Source organism: Populus euphratica, unplaced genomic scaffold (genome assembly GCF_000495115.2).
Source record: "Populus euphratica unplaced genomic scaffold, PopEup_1.0 scaffold129.1, whole genome shotgun sequence".
NCBI lineage: Eukaryota > Viridiplantae > Streptophyta > Magnoliopsida > Malpighiales > Salicaceae > Populus > Populus euphratica.
In genome coordinates, this window is record NW_011499907.1 from 723,505 (window position 1) to 738,370 (window position 14,866).

The window sequence follows — 14,866 nt, forward strand, 5'->3', positions numbered from 1 at the left end:
TGTAAAGTGAAGAACCCTGAATGGTGGCCCAAGGTCACAACAAGTCCCTCGCATGAGAAATTTCAAAGTAATACTCCCTTACTTTATAAATTTATGTTACTTGCTCTAGATTAGTGAAAGTTATTTTATCTGAACCATTTTTATTCATAACATAAAGGATAAAGGATATGGAAATAAAATCATTACAGGAACCCCATTTAAAGGAACCCTAATTTTCATTCACCTTGACTAAATTATATTTTCAATTCTAAAAAGTCCTTTGAGGATATGATCCAAAATTTATTCAAATTAATAAAAAAAATAAAAAATTACACGACAATTAAAATTTTATTTTAAAAAATTAAAATTATATTCTTGTATAGCTAAGGGGAATTTTTATAATAAAAAAATAAAATAATTTCAATTTGAATTAAAAAATTTAATAAATTAAACTTAGAGAGTTATCCAATTATGTAAGGATAAATTGAATGAAATTTTATGAAGTAAAGGTGCAGATGCTTTTAATAGAGATATAATATTTATCATATAAGAATATTTGTAAAAGAAACTAAAAGATACACTTAATTTACTGGGGTTGATATTTTAATTTGAAACTTGATAGATGTCAATGGATTTTTATTAATAAAGTATAAAGATTATCGATTTGAAACCCAACTTAAATCAAACTTGGTATGTATGTATGTATGTATGTATGTATATTAGGAGTACAATTAATTAAATAAAAAATATAAAAATCAATTTGTATAAATTAAAAAAATTATAAAATATAAATACTTTATATATTATTATCCTTTAAAAAATAAAAATATATTAAAATAGTATCAGCCTAGGCTCACCTAACTAACAGTTAACTACCATGTCAATATTTCAATGACAAAATTAACAGAGGTACTTAATTGATCAAACAATTCAGGAATATAATTACAGTATTCGTGAATACAAGTACTTAAGTAGAAGAAAAATTAGGGCAGATACTCAAATAAAAGAAATATAGAATATAAGTTTTTAATATGCCATTATTTCTTTTAGATACTGTGTTAAGTTGTTTTTGCTTAGCATCGTTTTAAGGATAGATACTACAACAAAGTAGTAATTTGTCTTAGAGTGATTTGTTTTGAAAAATATTTTGTTCAAAAATGTCTTTTTTTTTTCTAACTATCAATGCAAAACAAACACTAAAAACAATGAAAAATATTTCTAGTTAATCCTTAGATGATACTAATTCTTTAAAAAATATTTTAATCTCATAAAAGTTTTTTTAATACATCTCACCATCACAACCATTTAATTATGACAACTATTATCTTTAGATAATACTAATTTTTTTTTAAAATATTTTAATCTCATAAAAGTTTTTTTAATACATCTCACCATCACAACCACTCAATTATGACCACCACTATAAACCACCATTTTATTATATAAGTCCCAACACCATTTCAAAATAATAACAATACCATTACATTATTAAAATTGTATTTAAAAGTGTGATTCTAATTGTTTTTTAAAGTGTTTTTCATTCATAAAAGTATACTAGTTTTTTTTTTTCTAACTATCAATGCAAAACAAACACTAAAAACAGTGAAAAATATTTCTAATTAATCCTTAGATTATACTAATTTTTTTAAAAATATTTTAATCTCATAAAAGTTTTTTTAATACACTTCACCATTACAACCACTCAATTATGACCACCGCTGTAAACCACCATTTTATTATATAAGTCCCTAACACCATTTTAAAATAATAACAATACTATTACATTATTAAAATTATATTTAAGAGTGTAATTGTGATTGTAATTATTTTTTAAAGTGTTTTTCATTCAAAAAAATATGTTAGTAATATTTTTATATTTTTAAAAATTATTTTTGAGATCAGCATATCAAAATAATTTTAAAATATCAAAAATATATTAATTCAAAATAAAAAAATTTAAATTTTTTCAAAAACACTTTTTTTTTTAAAAATTATTTTTAAGATTAGAACATCATAATAATTTTTAAATATTAACAATATATTGTAATTGTGATTGTAATTATTTTTTAAAGTGTTTTTCATTCAAAAAAATATGTTAGTAATATTTTTATATTTTTAAAAATTATTTTTGAGATCAGCATATCAAAATAATTTTAAAATATCAAAAATATATTAATTCAAAATAAAAAAATTTAAATTTTTTCAAAAACACTTTTAAAAAATACGAATAATTAATACCACCATCTTTAATATCACATGATAACTTTTCTCACATTACAATTATTATATCTAAAAGGCTTTAATACTGTTTATTATCACAACCACTCAATCATGACAACCACCATAAACCACGATCTCATTATACAAGTTTCCAATACCATTCCAAATCATTACATCATTGTAATCTTATTAAATAAATTTTATTATTTTTCCACTATAATTATTATCAAAATAATAATTATTATATGATTAATACCACTATTTTTAATATCATTATCATTACTGCTATTATAATTTTTTTATAACAATTATTATATAAAAAAATATAAATAAAAAATAATTTATTTTACAAGAAAATATTTTTCTTGATCTATGCAAACAATGAAAATAAAATGTTTTCCGTATAAAAAAAAAATACCTGAATGCATATCGAACAGTGAAATGATTCGTATTCATAAGATTATAATATCCTAAAATGATTTGTGTAATTAATTCATTATTTAGAATTATGTTGACTTGATCAGGAACTCCGTTTGAAACAAACGAAAATAGAAGTAAGAAGTTAAGAGAATTTGTTGCGTTATAACTATAATTATAAAAACAACTTAAGGAACTTTCAATTTATCTTCATGTTCTATTCTTCTACTTTTATTATCATAAAGATTGAGAAGTAAACTCGCAGGATAAAATCTTAAATCAGCACAGTTTATATGACTTGCATTCATGGGCATGCAATCATGTTCCAGAAGGACTGGTACAAAGATATAAAAGGCGTGGAAACCTTAATATTTGCTACATTTGCGTGCCAAATATGGATCATCCATGAGATGCCTTCACATTACTAAAACTGTGTTCATCGTTATCATTTCATTGCCAAAGGTAGAACTTCCATTACAAATCATGCTTCACAGCTACTCTGGCATTCTTAGGAAAATCCTCAACAAGGACATGAAATGATGAAGGGTCAGTCAGGAAACTCAATCTAGGGTTCTTCCATGTCAATATATGCCTGATTTCCCAACATCTGTTGTAACAGCACGAAAATGAACTATTCCAGGATAAGCAGTGCTACAATGGGGCGACCAAGTTTCCTCAAAGTTACTCTATTGTACAGCTTCAAAGCAAAGAATCTGCGGTTGAAACTGCTCATGTGAACACTTGCTTAGGAGATCATCCCAACACCCAACGACCTGCACAAATCAAATTTGAATAACTTCTACAAACAAGTTAACAGTGCAAGAAAAAAAAATCTATTACATAAACTTTCCTTACAATTGAGAAATGGAACTTACCTCAACATTAGCATCGTTAAACATGGTCCATCTCTTATGCTCATGACTGTAACTAAAGCAAACATAGTGTTGGTGATGATAGCAGACCTACAATTAAATGTGAAAAGACAGATTCTAGTAAGTGATTTTCTGTAAAGTAATAGACAACTTTCTAACGCTGCAGCAGCACCAGATCAACTAGAAAAGGAAAATAATCAAAACACTACTAATTCAAGACGAGAAGAAATGATTGTTAAACAACCAGAGAAGAAATTATTTTTATCGAATCATTAGAAAGCACACATCATGGAAATAATCAAAACACTACTAATTCAAGACAAGAGAAGAAATCATTTTTATCGAATAATTAGAAAGCACACATCATAGTCTAGATTATTAAACACTAGCGAAGTTTGATACATGTGTGAAGTATACCACTGAAACCAGGCAGTACTTTTTCGCCGGTCCTAAACCTTGATATACAACACCGATATCTAACTCAGTACCCAGAGCTGTTAAAGTTTTCCTTGTATCCTCTCTACTCTCATGTGCAGTCTGCACAATAACTGCAATAAACACATCTTAAACTAGTAAATATTAGAGCATTAATGTTGAGAAAAGGACACCACATATCTCTAGCTCAACTACCCGCTAGCTTACCACAAATGAAGACAAGGGGAGGTGTTCGAAGAATGAATTGGATACGGTTATGTTTTCCACAGCCTCCAGCATCTCGATTGCAAGTTGAGCAATCATCCATTAACATCAGCTTCATAAGTTCATCGAAGGAGCTAGCTTGATTTTTGATCTGTTGCACAATGGTTGGTTAATCACACAAATGCTAATGGGATAAAAATTAGTCTGGTATCTATTATAATATGGAATAAATACATGAATGAAAAAAAGCAACTTTGCTATCAAAAGAAAGGGAAAAAAATAGCAAATACTGCCTTTTTTTCTCTAAGCTGACTTGAACGTATATAGTGAGAAAAATCAGAAAACGTTTGATGCCTCCACTCCAGACCACAGCTGTCACAGTACCCATAAATGTCCAAACCAAAAAGTCTATGAGCTAAACATTTATTGCTTGTCCACTGCTGACAGTCTACCCGCTTGCTTTTCTCTGATTCAGATGAGGCATCTGGGGCTGGGCAACTGGTAAAGGACTGATGAAGAATAACAAGAATATTTTGCAGAACCTCATCCGCATCGTTCATTTGTCCCTGTGAATTTGGTAGATATTGTCAGTACTGCAATCACACATGAAAGTGCTCGGTGATTACCATTTTCAAAATTCTGTAACTATACTGCAAATTAAGTGCAAAAGTAGAGGAGGTATACAGCATTCACTTTACAAACCTCCTGAAAGCTATTCCCACGAGGGGAGTTTTTGCTGATGGCAAGTCTTAAGGAGGCTGTAGAAACAATCTGTCTTTTAGTACAAGTAGATGCCTCACTTAATTCACCAAATACCTCAGCTAATCCACAAACAATGCAGGGATCTCCAACATGCTCATGTCCTGAATCTGTTATGCTGCACAACTCATTCCGAACCAGCTGTACATTCCATAAGCACTGCATTTTGTTTAAGAACAAAAGACTAGAGGATTAAAAGCTGATAAAACTACATATGGAAATACAACAATTCCTATAGGAAATGGTACAAACTCAAAATTTGGTATGGATAGAACCTGTATGATCGCGTTTAAAAAGCAACTATTTTCACCAATATCATTTTTTAGTCCAGCACCAGATATGCCAGATCTATCCTCATAGTTGACCTTTGAAGCACTCTGTGATTTCCCAGATTCTTCCTCTTCAAAGAATGATTTCGGAGGCATATTTTTATCTATCTCAGTTGGTTCACTCTCTACAAAGAAAAGAATTCGTGGCTGGAAATGCTTTTCTTCACACTTTTTACAGAGACAATCCCAACTCCCAATGACCTGTACAAATCAAATTTTACTTATGAACATGATAGCATAAAATCTATCATAACTTTCTTGACCCAGAATGTACCTCCACATGTGTGTCATCATACATCATCCACCTCTTGCACTCATCGCTGTAAATGAAGCACGAGTAGAGTAGCCCACGATAGCAAACCTACAAAATAGATTGATGGCTTTTAGCAGTGAAATAATCTGTTCACTGGTCTCTTTCAGTAATTAACAGTAAATAGTTTTCAGAAGCTAAAGAATCATGAAGTCAACTACAGACGGCACATTAAATTATTAAATTATTTCTTTATTCACAATAATCACCATGCTAATTCAGGACAGTAAGATGAGATGCATTGTTGATTGAATTGATAGAAGGTACAGTTATTTTTATGTTACGGTTAAGGGCCTCCTCAAGCCAACTTGTGCACATAGAGATAAGTCCTCTCCAGCCCATTCAAAGGCAAACCCTCGAGTAATCACCTTCTTGTGGCAAAGTTTCAATGAGCTGGTGGGATTCAAACCCTTGTTGAGCACCTAACCACCCAAAGTCACGACTCACAACTGATGCTCAACTCATTCAATCCTTAGGGTTAGAAGAAACAGAAATTATACACTAGTGTAGTTTTAGGAATGTGAAGTATACCACTGAAACCAGGCGGTATTTTTTTCCTTTTCCTAAACCTTGATAAAGAATGCCAATGTCTATTTCAGTTGCAAGAGCTGCTAAAGTTTCTCTGATATCTTCTCTAGCAACCCATATAGTTGTCCACTCTAGAACTGCAAATAACCATGCAATTTAAACCATTAAACTTTCCCAGCATTGTTGAGAAAATGACAGACTACATAATTGTAAACAATGAATTACCACTGGTGAACACATGGGAAGGTGTTTGAAGAAAGTATTTGAAATGGTTTTCTCTACATCCATCGGCATCTGTTTCCAAATTTAAATGATAATCCACCAGCTTGGGCTTCAAAAGCTCATCAAATGAGCTAGTTCCCTGCCTAATCAGAGTTGAAACCTGATTACACAAATATCAATGGTATTAACATGATATCTGTTGTATATGGGATAGAAGACAAGCAACTTTGTCAAGGAAAGAAGATTCTGCCTTTTTTCTGAGTTCAAATGCGGATATGGTGTGAAAGAAAAAGGTATGCTTTTGTTGTCTCGACTCCAGACCACAGCTGTCATAATTCATGCTTTTATAAACTGTCATACCAAAGAGTGTATGAACCAGGCAAGTGTCAGTTGTGCACTCCAAAGATCCTACACAATTTTTCTCTGATTCAGGTAGAGAGAAATCTTCAACACTGGTGAGGGAATGATGAAGAGAATCAAGAATAATCCATAGCACTTCAAAAGCGTTGTTCATTTTTTCCTGTGAATTTGGTATATCATTGTCAGAAACGCAATGGTACAAGACAGTGCTTGTTGATTAAAATTTGTAACTTCAGCAAAAACAGAAAGCAGAAAAGTGAAGGACATATACAGCAGTCTCTATACAAACCTTCTGGAAGAGATCTCCACAAGGGGACAATTTGTCAATGGCAATGCTTAAGGAGGTTGGATAAATAATTTCTCTGCTAGGATTTATAATTGCTGCACTTAGTTTATCAAATATCTCAGCTAATCCACAGAGAATGCAAGGATCTCCAACATGCTTATGTTCTGGAGCTGTTTTACAAGCTAACTCATTCCGAAACTGTGGTATATGCCATAAGGACTGCACTTTACAAAAAATAACAAAGGACTTGCTGATTTGAGAGCTGGCAAAAATTTGTATAGGAAAAGAAAACAATCAATATTCAAAAAGGAACATAATCAAAATCCAGAAAGATATGGCAACTGAACCTGTATAATCACATTTAAGGAGCTATAGTTTTTGCCGATATCATTTTTCAGCCCAGAACCCAATATTTCAGATCCATCCATGTAATCAAACTTGGAATCAGTTGGACATTTTCCAGTTTCTTCCCCTTTCAAGAATAAATTTTGAAGTAACTTTTGATCCATCTCCAAGGGAACATGCTTTTGCACTCGACATGCATCTGGAAGTTAAAAGGAACCATTTTCAGAGTGATGGAGCCTTTATAATTGTTCAACTAGTTTGAGAAATATTCTCCCAAACAAAAAAACATAGTTTGAAACAGAGCATATTGTTTCTTCATCTGAACTCTGAATCTTGATGTACAAGTGCCTGCCTATCAACTTTTCCATCTATACCCTTCATGTAAGCCATATACCTGAATACTTTTCAGTACATATGTTGTCTAACATAGCATGTAATGATTTCTTTAATCTAAATTCAAAATCATAAACATGAAATACAAATCCTTTCAGTGTTTGCTAGGGATCCAAACAGTGAAAGCAATTGTGGACTGGTTTATTCTTGAAAGAGGGAAGCTATTCATGTGAAAGCCCATGGATTTGGAAAAAGACATTCCCATATAAAAAACTGAATCTAAATTCTAAAGTGATCATTCATGGTTTCTTGATGCAGCAGGCACATGGCAGAAGACTTGCCATTTTATCATGTAATTAGCAAATCTAGCATGAGTGTCAATTCAATGCATACCAAAATGAAGCAAACAGAAGTATCTAAACAGTACTGCTATTACCTTGAAATTTATCCTGACGTAAAAATTTCATTTCATTTTGAACATGACTTTGCAAATTCCCACCTTCATCCTTTGCAGTTTGCCAATCATTATGCAGCGTACTCTCTTGAGGAACATCTTCAGCTGATGGACCAGCTCAACACATAATACAGTTGAAAAATTAAGACCCCTATCTAAAAGACCTTAATTGGTGCTATAGTCAAAGATACTAATATAAGGGATCTTAACCTTGCTTCACTTCCCCAACTCCTAGATTGCATAGCATGCCAGAACTCCCACTAAGTTTTCTGAGATCATCAAATTGTGGACACTGGACAATGGAACAAATAAAAATATGTCAACATAATAACAACAAAATTCATGTTAACTATATGAGAAGATTACTACTTTATGTAGGTCTGAACACTTATCAGAATAACAGGACGAGTAGAAATCTGCCACCTTTATAATGCCAGCTTCAAAGAAAAGAATCTGTGGCTGCAAGAGCTCATCTACACACTTGTCGAGGAGATTATGCCAAAACCCAATGACCTGTACAAATCAAAACAAATGACATTTACAAAAAAAATGTAAAGAAAATCTATCCCATTATTAGCTTTCTTTAACAATGTAAGCAATGGAATGGAATTTATATACCTCCACATGCACACCATCATACATGGTCCATCTTTTACCCTCATGACTATAACAAAAGCAGACATAGTGTAGCTCATCATAGCAAACCTACAAATCAAAATGATGCAAATGTTCTATCTCATAAGAGGTTTTTCTGTACAAAACACAGATTTCTGCTGTGAAAAAAACACCATCTCAACTTGAAAAAGTAAAATAAGTTATTTGTTTATTTGCAATAATAATCAAACCACTACTAATTCAGAATAAAAGGATGTCTGAAGCATTCAAATGAAGTCGAGACTATTACACATGCATGCATAGCTCATGAAGTATACCATTGAAGTAAGGCAATATCCGTTCCCTGGTCCTTGACCTATAAATACATCACCGATATCTACTTCAGTATCCAAAGCTGTTAAAGTATCTCTTATATCTTCTCTTCTCTCACGTGCAGTCTGCGTACTGAGAACTGCAATAGGAACCACATCAAAATTTATTAAATATTCTAGCATTAATGTTGATAATATGCCACACTACATATTTCTAAAAACCTACTCGCTAGCATACCGCAAACAAAGACTTGGGGAGGTGTTCGAAGAATGAATTGGATTCGGTTAGATTTTCCACAGCCTCCAGCATCTCGATTGCAAGTTAAGCAATCATCCATTAGCATCAGCTTCATAAGTTCATCAAAGGAGCTAGCTTGATTTTTGTTCTGTTGCACAATGGTTGGTTAATCACACAAATGCTAATGGGATAAAAATTAGTCTGGTATCTATTATAATATGGAATAAATACATGAATGAAAAAAAGCTCACACAAATGCTAATGGGATAAAAATTATTCTGGTATATGTTATAATATGGAATAAAAAAAAATTAAAAAACAACTTTGCTATCAAAAGAAAGGGAAAAAAATAGCAAATACTGCCTTTTTTTCTCTAAGCTGACTTGAACGTATATAGTGAGAAAAATCAGAAAACGTTTGATGCCTCCACTCCAGACCACAGCTGTCACAGTACCCATAAATGTCCAAACCAAAAAGTCTATGAGCTAAACATTTATTGCTTGTCCACTGCTGACAGTCTACCCGCTTGCTTTTCTCTGATTCAGATGAGGCATCTGGGGCTGGGCAACTGGTAAAGGACTGATGAAGAATAACAAGAATATTTTGCAGAACCTCATCCGCATCGTTCATTTGTCCCTGTGAATTTGGTAGATATTGTCAGTACTGCAATCACACATGAAAGTGCTCGGTGATTACCATTTTCAAAATTCTGTAACTATACTGCAAATTGAGAGCAAAGGTAGAGGAGGCGCACAGCATTCTCTTTACAAACCTCCTGAAAGCTATCCCTATGAGCGAAGCATTTGCTTATGGCAAGTCTTAAGGAGGTTGTAGATACAATTTCTCTCCTAGTACAAGTAGATGCCTCACTTAGTTCACCAAATATCTCAGCTAGTTCACAAACAATGCAGGGATCTCCAATATGCTCATGTCCTGAATCTGTTATGCTGCACAACTCATTCCGAACCAGTTGTATATTCCATAAGCACTGCATTTTGTTTAAGAACAATAAAATACTAGAGCATTAAAAGCTTCTAGAACTACACAAGGAAATAGAACAATTCCTATAGGAAAAGGTACAAACTCAAAATTTGATATGGATAGAACCTGTATGATCACGTTTAGAAAGCAATTATTTTCGCCAATATCATTTTTCAGTACAACACCAAATATGCCAGAGCCACTCGGTGATTTCCCAGATTCTTCCTCTTTCAAGAATGATTTCTGAGGCACCTTAGAACCAATCTTGCTTCTATGTTCATCTTCCATTTGTTTCAAATCTTCGGTGCTTGTGGAAACAACAATGCCAAAATCTGAATAACCACCATCAGATGCAATAGAATGGCAGCTGCTGACCAACATGAGGAAAACATCTTCAGTCAGATATAAACTTGAAAATTAAAACCATTTGGTAATAATTTTTTTCAATAAAATGTACTTTAGCAGCACAGAGAAACAAAAAGAAAGGCATTGAGAGATAGATTTCCATGTAAAAATGCCAAACAAAGTATATGTTGACTTACACTTTTTCTGCATTTTCCTTCTCCAGAGGAAGGTGCTCCTGGCTTACACCAGCTCCCTAAAAGGTGAGATCAGACCTTTGTCAATTTTTCATAATGTTATCAACTATTTTAATCATCCAGACAAATGATCCATGTGAAAGAAAACGAGAACAAAGTCCAGAGATTAAACCTCATCATCCATGGCCTTCCCTTGATTTTTGTGCTTTTTAAGTTTAGATTTCTTTCGTGTTTTTCTCGAATTATCACTTCCTTTGGTTATATTCTTGCTGGGTTCAGGAGCTAGATCAGCCAATGCTAAAAGCATTTCTGCATCATTGGCCTTCTTCATAGCATCTTTGTTAGCAAGATCCTTCTTCACAGCATCTTTGTTAGCAAGATCCTCAAGATGTGCCTAGGAGATTTTAAAAAAGAGGGCATACATGGGATAAAAGAAGCATAACAGAATCAAATAAAACAGCCATGAGCAAGAAGGTCCAATACTAACCCGTATAAATGACTTCACCATATAGAACAAAATGAATTGATAGTCAAGGGCAGATACCAACACAAATTTCGGCTCCATCCTCTTTATGCTAGCAACGTTCTTCATGATTAAAACATCATTTTCGCAGAACTGCAAGATCTAACATAGTGAGTCCACTTGAAGAAAAATTATTTGTTTCTGTTCCCGGATTTTTTTGCTGTAGTAGTTTTAATTTAGGACTTACAACATTAAGAATGATTGGGTAAGAATCTAAAATAACATTAAGATATAAGCATCAAAATTGGGTAAGAATCTAAAATAACATTAAGATATAAGCATCAAATCACACTGATATCTATCTGTAATATATAATACACTCATATGCAAAAAAGTATCATGAATGAATAATGACATTTAAGATCAAATACAAAAGGCTGAGGTAAGGGTTAATAAAGTTGAGCTATAATTGCAAACTTGCAGTCCACCTCTCTAACCACATTTTGTTTCTCCATCTTTATTGCTTCTTTGACACAAACATCTACCAGTATATCTCGATTCGCCTTATCCTCATGGCATTCCAAATCGGGGAACTGAGTGTAAGTGCTGATCAGTGTTTCATCAAGTCCGAACTTTTTATGACCAACATATTGCGCAAATCTCAGAACATTCAATATACACGCATGCTCATTCCCTATGATATCAGACTGAGCATCAACAAGCTCATCTTGCCGTTCAACCAACAGGGATGCGAAATTTTGTTCTTTGTACTCCGATATTTCCTCCCTCCTCTTATATTCTTCTAGGCATATATTCTCAACATCAGTAAACGTTTCTTGGTACTCTAACAACCCGCATTTTCTTTCGCAGAAGTATTTTAATAAACTAAAATCTGTCTCAACAAATTGGAAAACCATCCCCGCTAGTTCTTTATCAAGTTTTCTGAGATTTATCCATGAATATAGCAGCTCCTGAATCTTATCACTCACAAACAACCAATTCACAAATTTGTAACGATCAAACTGGATATCCTTTTCAGGGTCATCAACAAAAGGAATCACTGTAGTTCCCTCATCTGCAACAACGTCACTATGCTCTCCTGCATCGAGCATTGATCTGATGAATTTCTTATCCAATATGAGGCATGAAGAGTCGCTGTTAAAATGAATGGGCTCATAATCACAAAATTCATCTTTGCTATCTCCTCCATCATCCGAGATATTCTCCTCTAAATCACAGTCATTAGACAGCTGTTCCAAAAAGTCAAACACCACCTCAAGTTGCTCAAGCCATAAAAAGCAAATAGACAGGGGTGTTTGCGTTTGTTCTAGGATAGGAACCAAATCCTGAAATCCTAGCTCCATGCTCTCTTCTAACTCCTGAATAGTATAGTCCCACATCCATGACAAGATTCGCGGTGCCAGGCACTGATTCTTCAAGAACAATTTGAGCAATCGATGAATTTTCTTCAACAACTCTTGACGCTCAGCATCATCACAGAACATCCACTTCTTCTGATCGCTATAAATCTTACACTTTTCTTGGTACACATCGTTTTTGCAATGTTTGAATGTCGACAATTCTTGTGCCATGTTATCTACATCCACAGGTTTCCACACGCCATTTTCAATCTCCTCAACATAGCTATCTTCCAATCCAAAGGGAACAAGTTCCATTTGCTGCTCTGATAAACCCCCAAGATGCTTCAAGAAAACATGACTGCGCAACTCCTCCCATTCAAAAAAGAACAATGCACATGAAAAACATTTCAAACACTTCCACTTGTTCGTCTTCCTTGCAAAGTCTACAGCCTCCAACAAATAGTCCGCCACTAATCGATCATGCTTCTTGTAATAGCCAGCAATCTCATCAATACTCACTTGTAGTAATCCTTTTCTCTTTTCACTACTCATTTCCTTCCAGTAGTTCGAAACAATGGTTATGTTGCCGGAATCCGCCTTTACTTTGTTCAGAATGCTTTGGGGATCTTTAACAACAAAACCAGAACAAAGCCTTTTTTCGCAATCCCTCAAGATCTTAATTTCGTTTTTAATGAATTTCCTTTTCTCATTTCTTTCATATTCACAAGGCAACTTCTCATCTTTCGGAACCCTGGCCTTAATCGTAAGACAGGCACTCTCCTTCATCTTCTCGCTCACACCTTTACCGATCAATAACGACTCAATCTTGGCTTTATCCATCACGTCGAGTAATACTTGTTTCAGTCTCTGAATTCTTGATTCTTGGCTCTTTCCTCCCATTTCTGGTTGGGAAGCTATAATGTCTTCGCCTGGACCCAAGCCTGAGGGGAGCGCCTTTAACGCTTTCCAGCAGTGATCGATTATTCTTTGATAGTCACTAGAATATTTAGCCAGTTTAATGAAAATCCGAGCATTTAGATAATTGAGAGTGATTGAGTTGGGAAACAGAGATAGGGATTTCTTGGCTGAATCAGCGGCGTTGTTGAGGTATTTCTGTTTAAGAGTGGAGAAGGAACTCGAAGTTTGAGAGTAGATTTTGAAATGGACAAAGGATTGGCTGTGGTGGACGGCGGCGGAGTTTGGGTGTTTGGAAATCAAGTCTTTGATTCTCTTTAGGGATTTTTGAGGGTTGCTATTCACATCCCTTAATGCTTGTTCGCACGCTGATCTTATGATTTCCGAAGAAGAATCATCGACGGTGGATTCAAGAGGTTTGGCGGTGGTTTGTGCTTGTTTGTGGCGGGGAGCAGCGGAGGAGGGTTTCTTCGTCTTTCCCATTTGTGGAGGGAATTTCAAGAATTGGAAATGGCTACTGGTTGGTTTCTTTATAGTAATTTCCACGTTTTATTTTCCTTTACTAAGATTTATGAGGTTATTATTACATGTATTGTTTGATGTCTAAAATGTATAAATCTATAATATTTTATTTATTAGATATCAAATTAATTAAGATCATATTTTTGAGTTTTTGTCATTGGGAAACTATAATTTTTTAAAAGGTAGAGGTAAAATATTACAGTAATTGATAAAAGATTTTAGAAAAATAACATTAAAGAAAACAATATTTAAAAAATAATATGGTTCTAAATCAATTATTATTAAAAAACCATAGATTTAATAACAACAACTAATAATAATAATAAAAATTAGAACTACTAAGTAATTGTTATTGAAAATAGTAGTTGTGTCTTAAACTTAATTTTGATATAAAACTACATTTAAATCACCATAATTAAAAGTCAAATAAAATTATAAATTATCAAAATTTAGATATATAATTGAAAGTGTGATGTCATTATTTTTATTTGTTAATTACAATTTTAAATTAATATGTGTGTTTTTTAAATATTGTTTTTATTTTTGTATTTTTTAAGTTGTCAATGAATGATTTAAAATTTTAAATAATATGTTAACATGTTTATCTATTTTTTTTCATCATGTTTATATAAACCAAATATAAAAATACATAATATATGAAATAATTTTAAAATTAATATTACAATTAATAATTACTATTTCGAATTACGGTTATTAAAGAAGCTATCAAGAAAAAGCGTTGTTCTAAATCGTAATTGTTAAAAAACTATTATTTTAAATCATAGTTATTTATTTAATAACTATAATTTAGAATAATAGTTATATAAAAATTATGCAATTTAAAAAAAAAAATGAGTTACTATTTTTT

The 14,866-nt window shown here is 32.8% G+C and overlaps 1 protein-coding gene across 1 annotated transcript; it reads right to left on the minus strand.

The window, feature by feature from the left end:
• Positions 1-2,898: 2,898 nt before the first annotated feature.
• LOC105133495 (uncharacterized) lies at positions 2,899-13,959 on the minus strand. The gene is made up of 26 exons (XM_011037525.1): positions 11,689-13,959; positions 11,225-11,353; positions 10,910-11,131; positions 10,741-10,796; positions 10,325-10,565; positions 9,990-10,205; positions 9,578-9,853; positions 9,218-9,365; positions 8,986-9,119; positions 8,672-8,758; positions 8,477-8,566; positions 8,264-8,345; positions 8,036-8,158; positions 7,269-7,465; positions 6,925-7,140; positions 6,526-6,795; positions 6,279-6,435; positions 6,057-6,190; positions 5,490-5,576; positions 5,162-5,416; positions 4,830-5,045; positions 4,418-4,693; positions 4,131-4,278; positions 3,906-4,036; positions 3,492-3,578; positions 2,899-3,389 (listed from the first exon to the last, which is right to left on the minus strand). Exons 1-26 carry the CDS (start codon positions 13,957-13,959, stop codon positions 3,303-3,305), a joined length of 6,336 nt encoding a protein of 2,111 aa, XP_011035827.1. The 3' UTR covers positions 2,899-3,302.
• Positions 13,960-14,866: the final 907 nt, after the last annotated feature.

What these genes read in the sequence shown, in the direction of transcription:
- LOC105133495 (XM_011037525.1), bottom strand. Translation starts at nt 13,959, where the DNA reads ATGGGAAAGACGAAGAAACCCTCCTCCGCTGCTCCCCGCCACAAACAA. An exon ending in GATATTGCCTTACTTCAATG is followed by an intron (nt 8,759 to 8,985) that starts GTATACTTCATG and finishes TTTGATTTGTAG; the next exon opens with GTTTGCTATGATGAGCTACA. An exon ending in AATACCGCCTGGTTTCAGTG is followed by an intron (nt 5,577 to 6,056) that starts GTATACTTCACA and finishes TCTATTTTGTAG; the next exon opens with GTTTGCTATCGTGGGCTACT.